The following is a 17336-nucleotide window of genomic DNA, read 5'->3' on the forward strand; positions in this document are numbered from 1 at the left end:
CATGATTTGTGATAAATAATCAGCATCTAAATTCTTTTCCAGGCCTCTGGGCTTGTTCCATTTACTGCTCCCGATCATTTCACATAGTGAAAAATCTAGTTGTGCAATATTGAAAGTGTAAATTATTTATAACTAGCAGTGGGTGACTTCTTTCTCCTGAGTACTGCATAAATAGGGAGCTGATGCCCTTGGGCGTTAGAAGAGAGGCCACCAGCAAAGCCAGGGCTGGTGCAGGCAGCCTCTTGGTGCCCGCTTAGAAAGGACCAGAAATACATGTAGCCTGCAAGGTTCTCTTTCTGGAGGCCGGAAAAGCTTTTCCAAGAAAGCCCCAGACTAGTTGAAAAACCACGGCGAGAATGACCAGCATCACTGAGCATGGTAGCCCTCACACCAGGATAGCCATGGTGCCCAGAGGTACCTAGTATTCTGTCCTAAGACACCAGAGAGGTCAAGAGAGAAGGCGATAAATCTTACCCAAGTAACAGACTCTCTGAAAATTAGAAAAGAGACAGCAAGGAATATTAGAACAAAATCAAAAGATTGGGAAAAAAACTAGAAGAAAATGTAAAGTTATCTTGTATTAAAGAAAAAAAGATTGATCTGGAAAACAGGTCAAGGAGAGATAATATAAGAATATTTGGGTTTCCTGAAAACTATGAACAGAGGAAAGGCGTGGACACTATATTCCTGAGAAATCATAAATGAAAGCTTCCCAGATCAATTAGAACCAGAGGTCGCAGTAAAAATAGAAAGAACCTACCAATCATTTCTTAAAAGAAACCCTGAAATGAAAATTCCCAGGAAGGAGGATAAGACCGAGAAGGGAAGAATCTCAAGCAAAACAAACACAGTGATTTTGAAGGGGAGGATTAAAAGGAAAAAAAGAAGTTAACTGGAAACTAAGAGAGTACCCATCAATTGGGGAATGGCTGGACAAATTATGGTGTATAAATGTCATGGAATATTATTGTGCTGTAAGAAATGACACAATTAATTTCAGAGAATCCTTCCAAGCCAGCGACGTGGGCAGAACCAGGAGCACAACAACATTTAAAAAAAAAAAAACTTCGAAAGACTTAAGACCTATGACAAATGCAGTCACGTATGATGAAGTATGTCACCCACCTTCTGACAGAGAGGCGAAGAATGGACTTAGGTGCAGAAAAAGACACATAGTTTTGGACATGGCCACTGTGTAGTTTCATTTTGCTTTCTCCCTCCTCCCTTTTCTGTTTTTAATTGGAGAAGGATTAAGGGTAAGTTAGAAATAGTGGTACCAAAAAAAGAGGGCCATTGACACATTTCAGAAATTCACAAAAGCAAACAGAAGGAAGTTGAGAAGGAAGCACAGACAAGCTGTACAATTTTGAAAGTAACATTAAATTTGTTATAAACTTTTTTTTTAAAAGCAAGCGATATGAAATGGAAATTCACAGTTTCCTATACAATCGTGTGTGTGTGTGTGTGTGTGTGTGTGTGTGTGTGTCTTCTGCTGTATATATTGAAAATGCTCCTTTTTTTGCTGTTTAGAATTTTTAAAATCTAAAAAAAGAGGTGATAAGAGACTGTGTAGGCCGTAAATAGATGTAATATTTGCACTTCAATTGCTTAAGGAGAAGCCAAGGTATGAGTGAATGCTTAGGCAAAAATAAAAATTTGGCATGGCAAGACTAACAAAATTATTTTTGAAGGCTTTTTTCTAGTTTTATTATTACAAAAAAATCCTCCTGTCCCCGAGGAACACCCATATTACCCCACAATATTCATTTTTATCTCTTTTATTTTTCTGGATTTTTATAACATCAGCTTTGTCAGTTGTTTTATACATGAACCCCCTCCCCTAGATCATAAAAGCTTCTAATATGAATCCTTTAGCAGCAATCCTAGCAGTGGAGGGGGAGGGGTAAGTTACATCCTTTTGTCAGTTATTATACTGGTGTGATAGAAGGTGCTGTGCTCTATGAGCAAAGCAGAATGTAAGTAGCTCAAACGAAATGCAAGATGCGCAGGTTCGGAGAATCCACCCCAAATGTTCACATGGCCTATTTGTGGCAGAGCCTTCCAAGCTCCTATTGGTCTGATCAGCCACAGTCAGACACACTGAAACTTGACTCTAACATAGTGATGTCATTTTGGTCCTTTTCAAGAAGGAAGGACAACCACCACCACCACCTCATGGTGTTGGCAAAAGTAATCTGAGAAGGGTCTGCAGTGCAATTCTACCACCAATCTGACCTCCAGATTGCTTAGGGCATGGCAAGTCTTGATGTGTGAGGTGATTTAAAAGGCCCCAAACCTACGAAGGTTCAACTTTTGGGCCCCCCACAATACACCTCATCATATTTCTCCATTATTTTCTTTCCCCTTTAGTAACACCAAGTTTTATTGTTAAAAAATAGGAAATTAACAAACAGTATTTCTTCAGAGAATGCAAAGTGTTTTGTAATTCTCACCCATACCTTCAATCATAAGTAAAATGACCGTCACTTTGTACAGGATGACTTGGCTAGAAAACTCAGCCAGATTCGGGAAATTAAATTTGAGGGATCTCTCTGCCCCTTCCAAGCCTGTTTTTCTTATATTTTAATCAGCCGGTGTTTGGCACACATGTCTCATTTTTACTGGGCCATTTTAATTCTGGTTGTGTTGACTTGGGTTTCTCTGATTGTTTTTTCATAGTTGAAATCAAGTGACTTTGATGCCCTGAAGAAGCTGGTACCTCTGCTAGAAGAGGTCTCCTGCACATACCCAGAACCTGTCATTCAGGAACTTGCCACCGATCTCCGAATTACCATCAGCACCCACGGTGCCTTCTCCACCGATGCAGTCAGTGCGGCTGCAGAGGCCACAGTGAAGAAAAACAATCCAGGAGGGGGCGGGATGGAGGGACAGCTTCATACCAAACCTCAGAGAAGTTCTGAGGCTGATATGGTCCACAGCCACTCGGGCCAGCAGCCCCAGAGCGAGAAAGCCAGTCACACGGCGAGCCCCTCTGCTTTTCCACGCATGCCCCGTGAGGCGCAGGGAGCAAGCCCCAGGCAACAGCAGTGCTTCTCCGCCGATAGTGCCACTGCAAACCGGAGCCCCAGATGCACCACCCCAGAACAGTTTCAAGAGGTTCTCTTGTCAGCCTATGACCCCGAAATTCCAACACGGGCTGCTGCCTTGAGGACTCTTTCCTGCTGGATAGAACAGAGAGCTCCCCAGGCACTTAGAACCCAGGAGAAGCTTCTGAAGGTGAGCAGAGCACACTCTAGAAACCATCCAAGTGGTGGAGGGTAGCTTGAAAACCACTCCAGTTGAATTCCACAAACATTTATTAAGCGCTTACTATGGGCCAATCAAAAAGAACAGCCTTCCGCCTCAAGCACCCTACATTCTGAGGGGGCTGGGGGTGCCACAGCATGCACACAAGGAGGATAGTGCAGCAAATTGAAGAGGGAGAAAGCACTAAGAAATTGGGGGGATTGGGAAAGGCTTCATTTCAACAAGGATTGACTGACCATCTCCCTGGGGTCTACTGGACACTTGGGTGGGCTTGTTAATTCATCAGTGTGGGCACTCCCTCATAGGATGTAAATGGAAATCCCTTTTATCCTGGTCATATTATCCCAGAAATCCTCCACATAAGATTCCAGTCAGTGCAGCAGAGACCTTTCTGTGGTCCTCTTAATATGTGGGCACAAGGGTTTCATTGGGCTGTCCCACCTGTTACGTCTGCTTCTTGCTGTAAGATGCCTGGCCAACCTCCTTTTTGGGTTGGATAAATCCTCTATGGTGTCTTTTATACCAGGTTCTCATGGGCGACATAAAGAAACAGATGACGTGCTTTTAACAAGCTTATAATTGTGTTGTGGAGATAAGACCAACACACACAAACCAATTTGATAATTTTTTTTTAACTGGACTTGTGTCTTTGTTGGCATAGGGAACTCCTGGTGAGGGAACTCCCTTTACCAAGGCAGATTGGCTACTGTTCTTCAGCTTGCAATCTTAGAGAGCTGCCTATGCCAGTGAGCATTTAAGTGACTTGGCTAGGGTCATACAGCCTGTATGTGCCCCAGGCTGGACTTGAACCTGGCTCTTCCTAACTCTCAGACTAGCTCACTAGTCATTGCCTTATTAGAAAATAAGACAGTTCATTTAAACTCAGTCACAGTGTCCAAATGTGTAGACTGGGTAACAGATACTCCAGAGCATCATCAGGAGCTCCATGGTGTTGACTCTAGGCTTTGGAACTTGAGGTGGACTTGGAAGGAGGAGTTAGGATTTGGAAGGTGAAGAGAAAGGGTGTTCTGGACAGATAGCAGGAGCAAAAGAACAAAGACAACAGAAGACCCTTTTTTGATAGATGATTCTAATTTGAATAAAAGCATTCTCTGTGGATAAAAATCACCACTTCTATGGCTCTCCTGATCTCTTTCGCACCCCTCCCCCTTGGAGAGGTATGGGACAGAGCTGGGAAGTGTCCTATGTTGTCCCCAGCTCTCATAGTCCAGTGGATCTGTGATAGTCCGGAGCTGGGAGGGCCTGCCCCTTACCAGTCCCTCACTAATCAGGGTGAGAAAAAGTGACTTTTAGTTGTGCATTTGTTTAGGGACACAGCTCAGTTGTCTTCTTTGCTGAGTGTTTCCCTGACAACATATAACCCTCTTCCATTTACTTTCCCTTAGGGCTAGGAATCACATTAGTACTAACTAGTACTAGTCAGAAACTGGTCACCTTTTTAAGTGTTCCTACCAAGAATGTGCAGGCAGCATTCTGTCACTCAAAACTGATAACATTCTTGGCTCCTTTGGGATAAGCATGAAACAAAATGTCTCCACTTGTCATGAGCTCAGCTGTCACCGGAGATGATACTGTCACAGTACTGATGACTTTATTCCTTTGTCTTTTTTACCATCATTTTCCTATCAATATGTAATAGCATCACCAGTGATTTCATTCATTTCAACAGATTATTAAGTGCCCACCTGTGCCAGATGCCAGGGTGCAGGGAAAACTGTGTATCTGGCCTCAAAGGACTTGCCTCCTACTCCAGATAGTTAAGCTTTTCCTGCTGCAGCACCAGGGATGGGTTATCTTCCCGACAAAGGAACGTGGGAGAGCATTTGTTTATTAAATTTAAAAATTGGACTCCAGACTTGCATTTTGTCTATTTTACAGCACTCTAGAACTTCTACAGACTTCTTGGGCCCCTTGTCTAGAAAAGATAAAAAGAAGAAAACTAGTTGTTTTGTTGAAATGGCTAGTCTAGGTCTCATAAGTTTTGATTATTCTTTGTGCATTAAAACTACCGTGTTTTGTGGTTTCAGGTATTTTTAGAGAACATGGAGCATGAAGACACCTTTGTGTATTTGTCTGCTATTCAAGGTAAGTTAGTCCTGGTAAAAGGCTTTATCAGTAGGATCTTTCCACTGGTTTTTTGTTCGTATTTTCAAGAATTTGTGTTTGCCAAGAGTTTTGTACTCATAGGCCCATAGTACCATAGTTTATCCATAGTACCATAGACTTCCTCCTACCAAGTAGCCAACACTCCCTTTTACTTCAGCACTCTAATGGATATGTTCTCTCTAGTGATGCAGATAGCAACCCCTCTATCATGCCCATCCTGTGACTGCTACTCTGGTCCATGTCCTCCCATAGGTTCACTGCAGGGGTCTGCACAATGTGCTGGAAGCCTTCTAGCATTTTTCTTGACATCAAGAAGGTACCAGTGGAGCGCTTTGACTATACATCTGTCATTCTTTACCCATCTTCTCTTCCTGTCACACGTTTCCATGCTGACATCTTTTTCTCTTTATCCTCCAAGTTCTCAAGTGGTTATATTTTGCAGCCTGTTTCTGCCCATTTATGTGTCTCTCCATTCCTTTCTGTGTGATATTCATTTTTAATTCTTCCAGAGATAATATTCCATGTCTCACTCATACAGCAAAATTCCAATGGGTAGAATGTTGGTATTTCAAAAATAAACTTTTGTTTACATGAAAGAAATGACCCCAATGACCCTCATTGATAGAACTTTGTAGTTTCCCAAAGGCAAATCAGTCCTCTCTCCTCCTATTCAGGTCCAGGCCCAACTTGTTGTTCCTCTGTCCTTTTTGTCCCAGGCATACATAATGATAGAAAAGCTGTCTGGGTTACCCTTCAAAATGCATGTCAGAATCTGGGTAGTGGGTATTCTTCATCCAAGTGGGCTTTCTTGTGTGGGTGGATGGTTAGTCCAAACTCAAATTCTGAGTGGCTATAAGTCTCTTCGAGGAGACTCTGAATTTTATCAGGGCTTAATTTTTCTTTCCAAAATAATTGTGTTTCTTCTTTAATTATATATAAGTAGACATTTGTTTCAAAAAATTGCTGAAAATCTTCCCTTGTTTTTAAAGAGCAGCTAGGTGAGAAAGGAATTTTCCCTGGTTTAGCTAGATCACGACTAGATTCACAACTAACTATATATACTTTTAAAGGTCCATCTATATATGGATGCAAATGTGCAGACACATACATGTGTGTATTTATGTGTATACATGTGTGTGCACATTATGTTTATATGCATTGTGCATGTATATGTACACACACATATATACATACATATGAAAGAACAGAAATAAAAATCTTAGTCTCCACTAAATATGACCTAGGAACCGATTCTCAACTCACTGATTCAATTAAGAATGCTAACCAGAAGAATAGAACTGTTAAATGTTCCTACCAAAGGATTTCTGAGCTAATGGTAGAGACATATTATTTGGGTAAACCACTCCAAGCAGTTGCTTCATCTGATGGTTCAAAGTCATCCACAAACAGGAGCATATGGAGGACCCCTTCATCCACAGATAATCCCTCTTCAATTTATATTCTGCTCTGAATCTTCTCCATCTTAGACTACTATACACTTTGCAAGCTAGCTCAGTTTTACACCTCACCCAATATTTTATGATCAAAAGGGCAATGAATGAGATTATCTCTATTTTATTTCTTTCAAGGAGTCTTGAATTATTTTGATGCATAGGAAAGTGCCTTTAAGGCAGCATTTTTCTCTACCAAAATAGAATGTTTTTTCATAATCAAAAAAGTTAACACAATGGTATCTTATATTCTAGGCAGTCAGGTGAGAAATGGCAAAGATATGGTCCTTTGGTGAACATTGACTACAAAAGCCTGCTCCTTCCCTACTAATGCCCTTGATTTGTGTATAAAGGGAATTTCATGGCAGTTCTCTGTACGTGGGAGAGTTGGCAGATATATCAGTAGTCATTGATGTTTTTTTCCCAGTCTTCATTTTTTTGTATTAACGAGGTCCAAAATTCATTCCATGCTTCCTTCAGCTATTTTGCATATTGATCTGTTAGCACAATTGTCTCACAATTATCTCCTCTAGCACAGACTCTCTTTGTGTATACCTGGTTCAATCTGGCTACTTTTCCCATTTTTATTCCCTTTGGTGCCATTACTGACCCTCTGAGAAAAACACATATAATACTGTGAAGTCAGTGACCACCTTAATATAATACACTCTTCTTAAATTATTTCAATAATAATTTCAGAAGGGCTACAGAGGAGTAAATTCTACCACCTCCTTCAATAACCCACTCTCGTGTCTTGTAGTGATAAGGAAAGCTTTCTTTGTACTTAATTATTTAATAAGTCACTAGATTAAACCTCTTTACCATAGTTAAGCAGCAATATCAAACAACTTACACCTCTGACCAACTTATACGAACTCACACGTATCTCTTACGTGAGAATGACAACCCAGAAAGGATTGACTCATCCTCAGAGACAGCAGCGTTGAGGAGAAGCTATGAGACTTTGATCTGTTTTGTATCTCCTTCAGCTAGGGAGAAAAGAGAAATCTTAATTGCAAGCAATAGGAGGTGGTCGGGGAAAGGAAAGCAGAGAAAAAAAAAGAAGGAAAGAGCTGATAGCTAGTTTGGAGAAGATTCCAGGGGGTTACACAGGTAGAAAGACTCACTCTCCAAATTCTGGGACCCTCCATCAGCTCCTTAGGTCCTATCCATGGGAATCACCACCAGTGATTTGTCTGTGATAGTGGGGAAGACTATCTGTCTAACATCTCAAACTGGGATTTGGATCTGTTTTCTCATAGAAACTTCGTGGTGGTGATAGTTAAGTTCTGTAGTACTGTGGGCACAGTATGATATTTCAGCTACCTTACAGGTTAAAGTGGCTTTAATGCACCAGCCTGGGAACCTAACCGCTGTGTATAATATTATTTCTATGGAAAAACGAGTTCCAATTTACAGGAAAACTTTTGGAAGTCTGTTCATCATTTAGAGACTTGTCTGTATATGATATCCTTATACAGTGTCCTTGCAGATATCTGAATATTATTAATCCATTTCTTGAATTTCTTTTTAGACCAAATACATTCAAATCTTATAGTCTCTTTTTCTCCATTGGTTGTATGTTTTGACTAGTCAATCATTTAGTCTCCTGAATCTGTTTGCTATTCTCTACATTTCCATTAGTTTGTGGATCCCCATACTACATAAACTTTGATCTTCCATTAGGGGCCTTAAGAAAGGGCACCGTGTAATGAGGGCTTTATCTAAGAGGTCCTACAAAATATACTTTAATTTGATTTTTCCCCAGTATCATGACCCTTTAAAAAAAATTAACACCTCATTCTTAAAGTCAGGTATGTTTTAAGTTTCTTTGATTTTTCTTCCCTAGGATGCCTTTTACCTCTGTGGTTATTAATCTTTCCTTGTTGCTAGTATTATTTGTTAACTTTTATAAAGTTTATAACAACAATGTACTAATTAAATGCTGGTCAGCACCTAAAATGAGCTGAGTGGTTGGAACTTGTCTTTGGTGGAAAGCTTGGATTTACCCTAATTTCTCCTTGCTTTGTCACTATTTGGGGGTTGCAGAGCAGCAGTAGTGATTTGTGCTGCGTTTTCAGATCTATTACGGAGTTGACCACTTTTTGACCACTTTATTTGTAGACCTTATGGCCATTCTGTCCCGCCTTTAGGCCTAGACAGGCTAATGTATTCTCCTCAGATAAGTGCCTGCCGGTCACTGTGCTAAGGGACCAAAAAGAGGCTGAAGAGATCCGTCAAGGAACTTGCAATTTAATGGAGGAGACAATTTGCAAACAAATATTTACAAAGCAAGCTGTATACCAGATAAATAGGAAATAATTAACCAAGGGAAGGCATTAGAATTAGGAGGAGTCAGAAGATTGCTGGTAGAAGGTAGGATTTTAGTTGGGACTTAAAGGAAGCCTGGGAAATCAGTACTCAGAGCAGAGGAGGAAGAGAGTTTGAGGCATAGGAGAACAGCTGGAGAGAATGCCCAGAGCCAAGAGATAGGTGGGTCTTGTTTATGGAATAGCCCTGAGACCGGTGTCACTGGATGGAAGAACACATGGTGGGGAGTAAGGTATAGGAGAAGCTAGTTCTGAACTGCCTTGAATACCAAGCAGAGGACTTTGTATTTGTTCCCAGAAGTAGTAGGGAGCCACTGGACTCTATTGAGTAGGGGGTGACATAGACCTGGCCTTTAGGAAAGTCACTTTAGTGGCTGAATGGAGGATGAACTGGAGTAAGAAGAGAAGTGGCAGGTAGATGCCCCAACAGCTATTGACTAGTCCAGGTGTGAGGTGAAGAAGGCCTGCCCTGACATAGGGGCAGTATCAGAGGACAGAAGGGGGCATATTCAAGAGCTGTTGCCAAGGTGAAACCCATGGGCCTGGACAACAGATTTGATAAGGATGGAGGGGGAGAAGGAGAGATGATGCCTTAGGTTGTGAGTCTGAGGGATGGGAGGATGGTGTTGCCCTCTACAGTCACAGGAAAGGTAAGAGGGGGGAGGGTTTAGGGAGAAAGATAATGAGTTCAGTTTTAGACATATTGAGATTAAACTGGATATCCAGTTTGTGATGTCTTAAAGGCAGCTAGAGATGCAAGATTGGAGGTCAGCATAGAGATTGGGACAGGAAAGATAGATTTGAGAATCATTAGCATAAAGATAATAATTAATTCAATGGGAGCTGGTAAGATCCTCACGTGAAGTAGCATAGAGGAAGATGAAGAGAGGGCCCAGGACAGACTTCTGTGGCACTCCTATGGTTAGAAGGCATGATCTGGTGGAGGATACAGCAAAGGAGACAGAAGGAGAGGTCGGATAGGTCAGAGGAGAACCAGGAGAGAGGGGTGTCCCGAAAACCTAAAGAAAGAAAGCATCAAGAAGGAGAGGGTGGATGGCCTCTGGTGCCCTGTGTTCTTAGTAAAATTTGCTCTTAGCACAAATTCATGTTCAGAATTGCTTTGAGAAATTGATGTGATTTGAGGATAATTTGCATAGAGATGGTAGTTGAAAAGTTGAGTGACTGATAGAACATAGACGGGAAAAGACAGAGAACCAAGACTGGATTAGGGGGTTACCATGGTTTAGGTATAGGAGAAGAAGGAGGAAACATTAAAGGAAATGAATAATCATTGTAAATAAAAAAAAATGATGTAGGAATAGAGAGCCAAGGGAAGAGATTTCAGAAAAGAGGGAGAGCGATAGTATAGAGATGACCACGAAAATGTTCTGTGCTCAGGAAGGCCTGAGGGCAAGAAACCCAACCTCCTAGATGAAATAAAAATCTAAAATGCCTAGAATCAATTGGCTTTGGAAAACAACCCACTTTGTTCCCTTTCTAAGAAACTTAAAGGCTGATGAGATGCTTCCTGTTGATTTCTGGGAGTAGAGACTCCTGACAGGGTGGCAGGTCACCCCAGACAGGAGGCGCTATTTGTTGCCCATCAGCATTTGCTTCTTTAATGATTAGCCCATGGCTTGAGCATCCAAGTGAGATGTAACAAAGCATGTGTCTGTTGGTTTATGTTTGTTTTCATTCATTTTAATTAGTGTACCAATCATTTACTAGCTAATTTGGTTGATGGAGGACCTGGAGTTTTGGCTCTCCACTCTTCAAGATGGACAGTTTGAAGCTAATTGGTGTTTTTGGTACTTGTAACATGTACTTAGGGAATAATGCCGTGGGTGAATTTCTAATAAAAAAAGGTAGAGCAGGAGTTTCCTACCTGGTACCTGGCACTGTTAATGGTAGCTCTTCCATCCCTACCACCCACCTAAAAATGACTAAAACCTGCCAGAGGCAGATTTGATGATTTGGTCTCATAACCTGACAAGACCAGCCCCTTGTAAATGATCCCATACAACAAGGTTTACCATGTTGTGGTTCATGTAGCATTTATTTTAGGAATGGTAGTTTAATGGTTTTTATTTTATTTTTAATTTATCTTCTCAAATAGCCTAAATAAGTGGCTCTATGTGAAAAATAGACTTCTAACTGATTTAATATTTTGAATTTTTATTATAGTTTCTCATACTCCATATGGCAGGAGAACAGGCAGCAAGACTCTGACCCTACCCACGTGTTTTACTCTTCTTGGTTACCATTTAGAAAAGAGGAAACCAAGGTGGCAGCCCAACACCGCCCCCCCCCCAACCATTTTTCTCACGCTGGGGGCCCACTTTTGCTTTATCTCTGCCTCCTGAAACCTTTTTCTTCCTTCAAGGCCTCTCACTTGTCACCTCATCCATTCAGCCTGTGCCGATCCCTTTAGCTGAAATTGATCATTCTCTCCTCCAATTTTCCTAAAACTCTTTGCCAGGATCTCCTTCCTCCATGTCACATTCTGCCGCATCTCACATTATTTGTGTCCTTGCTGTTCTGCTTTCCACCTCCTCACCCCACTGTCAGCTCCTTACGACAAGGACTGTTGCAGTCTGGCTTGAGTGTCCTACACACAGAGTCCAAACTACTGTTTGCTAAAATGAATTTGCTATTGAATTCAATTCACTGGACCTAGGGACAATAACTAGTGTTGTATAGTACTTCAAGGTTCAGAAAGTGCTGTACAAAGATCTCATTTGATATTCAGCCCTGGGAGGTAGGGAAACTGAGGCAGAAAGTGGTTAAGTGACTTGTCTAAGGTCACCCAGGTAGGAAGTATCTGAGGCAGGATCTGAACTCAGGCTCTCCTAACCCTGGGTCTTCTATTCCACCTAGCTTTCTAAGAATCAGTGAGCTGTTCTGTTTATTGATAGCTGAGTTGTTATTGGGTCTATTGAATTAATGTACATATTTTGCATGTGTTTTATATCATCTTGGAACCTGGGAAGCCTGTTGGTGATAGAACATATGTGTAGACATATTTGTAGATTTATAAGAATATACGGGGTGTGTGTGTATGGGGTGTGTGTGTGTGTGTGTGTGTGTGAGAGAGAGAGAGAGAGAGAGAGAGAGAGAGAGAGAAGAAATAACGTTTTTAAAACAATTTTTGTGAATTTTCATTATCCATGTTCTAATTGGATAATTAGATGGATAATTGAGAACTACTTGTATTTTCTTTTGGCTACAATATGATTAAAAATAGCTCACATTTATATAGCACTTTAATGTTTACAGTGAATGAAAAAATTGAGGTGAAGAGGGACAAGAAAATTGGGCTGAAAATTCCCCAGCTGTTGGCTGAGTGACAGCCTTGGTTATGGTGTGACCCAGACCTTGTTTCTAGTAGTCAGAACTATAGTTGTTTTTTTTTCCCCCTAATTCTTTTTTGCTTTGACTCATTTCTTTCAGACTAGATTTTAAAGAAGAAAATAATGCATTTGATCTGTAACTTATCTGAGGACTGGTTCCCGTATAAATGTAGTTTTCAAGTCAGAGAATCAGAGAAAGTTAGAATTGGAAGAATTCTTGCAGATCTTTTAGTCTGCTCTCCTTATAAATGAGGAAACTGAGACCAAAAGAGGAAAAAGTGTCTTATCTAAGGTTACAGTTAATGCAAGAATTCCCTTTGCATGACAGCTTTAGATACAATCACTCTCAAATGAGTCCTTTCCTTTCTTTTGTGTTCATTAGTTTATATATTGACTCACATACTTAATCTCTCCTCTTGTCTTTGTTCTCCTTCCTGCTAAATTCTAAGAATTTTTCTGTAGAGGAATGGAGTGTTTGTTGCTCTGGTATTCCTCCCCCTGACTCAGGATCTTTGGAAATGTTTGCTGAGGTAGAGTAAGCACCATGAGTGTGCAAAGGTGGGTGATAAAATATTGAAGAGTTAAAAAAAAAAAGAAATTATGGCAAAGTTTAAGGAGTCCAGAAGAGCTGCGGATAAGCTGGATGAAAGAGAAAGCCTTAGAGAAACCAAGAAGGGGCCCTTGACCTGATGCCCTCTCCCTGCTCCTCAACAGTGGTCTTCCTTGCCTTCCACAGATCACGACTAACCCACCTTGTTGTAACCAGTCTCTGTGTGCTGACACCAACATTCTATGAGCCATGTTCTCTTTTACTTCAAGAGAGACGGGGGATGCTTCACCAAACGCTTGTCCTTAGATTCCACTTCTCTCTCTCATCTTTTTCACATTCTTCTGTGGGCTATTTTGTGGGAAAACCACTTTTACAGAACACACTGAGAAGAAGTTTGAAGGAACTCACCCCTCAACCAGGTGTCTCTGTGGACTTTACACACTTGACTAAAACCATAAAGATGGTGCTTTAGAAACTTTTATGTTAAGCATTCCAAGTGTGCCCTTTTTACTTTTGTGTGTGTGTGTGTGTGTGTGTGTGTGTGTGTGTGTGTGTGTGTGTGTATGTGTGTGAGAGAGGAGGAGGGGGAGAGAGAGAGGAGGAGGGGGGAGAGAGAGAGGAGAGGGAGAGAGGAGAGAGAGAGAGAGAGAGAGGGAGGGAGGGAGGGGTGGAAAGGAGAGGGAGGGAGGGAGGGAGAAAGAGGGAGAAGGTGTCATCCTTTGCCTGCTTGCAAAGCTGACTAAGCAATTCTACAGAATTCCTGTTACACTGTGTTCAAGGATCCCCTGAGGAGGTATGTGCTTCCTTTAGAAGTTACTCACATTTGGAGATTTCCATCATATTGTGTTGAATAATTAACCTTCTCCACACTTAGGCCAGTTCTGTTATAGAATTATTCATCTGGGCCAGTCCCTCCTATGGGTCCCTCCTGGGATCACGTCATTGGCAGTATTCATTGGTTATCAAAACAATTTCGTGACTACCTTGGATACTCACAGAACCCTTCTAGGTGAGGCTGACCATCACCTAAAAATGGTTCCTTGTGCCCTTTTCTTTTTCTATCTCCCTTGCTTCCTAATAGCTTCCCTTCCCTTGTGACAAAGAAAAAGTTAAGCAAAAACAACTACTGTGTGATATAAAGCATTCTGTGGCCACAGATCACTACTTCTGTATTGAGAAGGGAAATAAAATTCTTTGTTTGCTCTCTGGAATTAAGACTCTGATGACTGCCTTTTCCAAATACAACACAATGAACATGACCGAAACAGATGGTGATGAAAAGCATTGGATTTCGTTGAATTCAGCCTGGGCAGACAGACCAGTGTTTAATCCTTTCCAACTGTGTTGATCAAAATGTGAAAGTCCCAGAGGTAGTCGTGACCTTAGGGTGGGCACACTGCTTGTTTGTGTGCCCTACACATATGGGGGAAGCACTTTTCAGATCTGAGTTTAGAAACATATTAATCGCAAATGAGCAAGGCAAACATGGCATGACTTTTCAGTTGCAATATCCAGAATGTCACAGTGTCACAGTGAGGGTCTACCCTAAGACCTCTAGCAAGGACTGTTCCATGTTATTGAACATAACGTGATTTTCATTCTAGAAAGGGATGACTTTCTTAGATCCCTGTAGCTGTGTCATTGGGAGCTTTAGATGAAGATAGAGTGCTGATTTCTGAAACTGGAAGACAGGGAATGAGCCAAGCAAGTCACCTCGTGCTCTGTGTATCTATGGTGTAAAGCTGCTTCAGGCTACCAACATGCCCAAACGGATTACATGGATATTTCCACCCACGGCAGAAGGGCTGGGAGAGCTCAGTGAGGGGAGATTAGGTCCGAGGGGAAAGAAGTTCCAGACACAGCAAGTTTGCAAGCCTTAACTCCTCAGTGACCTACGGCTCTTGTCTCGTCCAGTTACAGCCATCCGGTAAAGTGGCTTGAGCAGTCATTTCTCTGGAAATGCAGAAAGTGCTTGTGGCTGTGACCTCAGAGGACCTGGGTGCAAATCCTCCCTGTAAAACTTACCCCTTCATCTCTCTGGGTCTCTTTGTCTCATCTTAGGGCTCTTATCATCTCCCCCTGGTTCAGTTAACAGGTCTATCCAGAAGACTCCAAAGTAGCTTTTGTGCTGTAGTCCTCCATCACCAACTGCCTGTTTGACATTTGGAACTTGATGTACCATAGGCACCCTGTGTGTCCATAACAGAATTCTTTAGCCCTCCCAAGCCCTTTTTTAGAGCTTCCCTGTTTTCTGTCAGGGGTGCTGCTTTTTACCCCCAGAGAGTTATCCTTTACTCCTCACAGTCTCTTATCCCCTACAGCCAGAGAGTTGCCAGGGTTGTCAATTCTGTGTTCACAGCATCACCTCGTGCCTGGATTGTTGCCATGGCTTTTTGGTTGGTCTCCCTGCTTGACACACAAATCTGTCCTTATCACTCCACTCCATTCGATAAACTCCAGTGGTTCCCTTTTTCCCCTAGGGTCAAATAGCAAATCTTTAAGGCTCTTCATAAGTTGGCCCTGTCCCAACTCTCCAGCCCTCTTGTACTTTATTGCTTTCCACGTTATGCAGTGTTGCTGCTCCTTGTACAAGGGCTTCCCAATTTTGTGCTTTTTCTCTAGCTGTCCCCCGATTCCTGGAATACTCCCCCCACCTTTTCTCTGCCTCCTGGCTTCCTTTGAGTCTCAGCTGAAATCCCACCTTCTGCAAAAAGCCTTTCCCAGTCCCCCTTGATGCTAGTGCTACCCTCCTTAATAATCTTCAGTTTAGTCTGGATAGGTCTAGTTTGTACATAGTTATTTGTGTTTTCTCCCCCAGGGGACTGTGAGCTCCTTGAGGCCAGGGACTGTGCCTTCACTGGCACATAGCACTCAGTGCATACCTGTTTGAGCGACTGACTGACCTTTGACTCTTCAGACACACTCGACTCTCAAGCATCTACAACAATTTTTAACCAGAAAATATGTTTTCTTTGGTTACCTAATGTACTTTCGATGCTGCCAGGAATTAATTAATTTTATTAACAGCCTTATCCAAATGTAACAAGGAATATAAATATTATGAAGCTACAAAAATGTAGTAAGTGGCTTGTCCACAGATCTTTTTGTTAAGTCCTGGGGAAGAGACAGGGAATTTGTCGAGCTTGGCTGGAGGGTTGAGTTTGTGGGGAAGTCAATGTAAAGATAAATCTACCTCCCCCATTAAAAATCTCTTGGTATCCTTCAGAGCCCCAAATCGTCTGAGTCATATGTCACCCGGGGTTCTAGACTATCTGAGCTACTATTTCCCTTCGTTAGCCAGAGGAAACAAGAGTTGTTTGTCCTCTCCCAAAGAAGGTACGGCACAAAAAAACCCACTAAACGCTTATTGTGTTTACATTGTAATAATCTTCAGAGCTAACACTGCTACAGAACTGTAAGTACTTTGTGGCGCTCTTTAGGATTAAAAAGCACTTTACATATGTTATATCATTTGAGCCTCACCACAGCCCCATGAAGTAGTAGCTGCTATTATTCCTGTTTCACAAATCAGGAAACTGAAGTAGACAGAGGCAGTGACCCATCTAGTAAGTGTCCTAGGCAGAATTTGAACTCATCTCTGCCTGACTCTGAAGCCTTGCACTCTGTCTACTGAGCCCCCTCTCTGGGGGAGATACATACAAAGTCTAATTAACACATAGTCCCTGCCTGATGGATTTTATAGTTGGGGGATGAGGTACCTCCACAGAAAACTTTTCTGTACAGGATTACATGGCACCCTCATCGGAGAGTTATAAAACTGTGTTCTGTGATGTCTGAGAGGAGGGTGGCTGCCCTCTGGGAAAGTGGCATCGGAGATGATGAATTTGATGGGTGAAGAGAACAGGCTTTTTGGGCCTAAACCCCAGCATCCTAGGAGGGCATCATGTGGGTGAGGGGAGGAAGAGTTGGTGTTGGGTGTGGCTGTTGGGAAGAGGAGATATCTCGAAGGAGGAGACTCAGGGATAGGGAAGGAGGCCCCCGCCCACGGAGGAGGAGGAGGAGGAGGAGGATGCTCACCAGGTAGGTGAGCCCCTCCATCTTGGAACAGCAGTGACCAGTATATAGGAAAAGGTCCAGGGTCTCCCCAGTTCTCTCTCCCTCGCCATCCCTGTCTCTCCTTCGCATCCCCCTTTCTTAGACAGGCCGCCTTGCTCTTGTCACATTCTCCTGTCTGCTGTATCAGACTCTTTTGTCTACGTACAGATCCCCTGAGCTGAGCTCCTTGGTGGGCAAGGACCAG

The 17336-nt window shown here is 42.2% G+C and overlaps 1 protein-coding gene across 2 annotated transcripts in view; it reads left to right on the forward strand.

Moving 5' to 3' along the window:
- Nucleotides 1-17336, forward strand: part of TANGO6 (transport and golgi organization 6 homolog) — a 211290-nt gene that overhangs the window by 74561 nt on the left and 119393 nt on the right. For both annotated transcript variants that reach the window (XM_036752788.1, XM_036752789.1), the window contains 2 exons: nt 2680-3237; nt 5316-5373. In XM_036752788.1, coding sequence (XP_036608683.1) covers nt 2680-3237; nt 5316-5373 — 616 coding nt within the window. The remainder of the gene's footprint in view (nt 1-2679; nt 3238-5315; nt 5374-17336) is intronic.

This window comes from Trichosurus vulpecula, chromosome 3, assembly GCF_011100635.1.
Source record: "Trichosurus vulpecula isolate mTriVul1 chromosome 3, mTriVul1.pri, whole genome shotgun sequence".
In the NCBI taxonomy this organism is placed as follows: Eukaryota; Metazoa; Chordata; class Mammalia; order Diprotodontia; family Phalangeridae; genus Trichosurus; species Trichosurus vulpecula.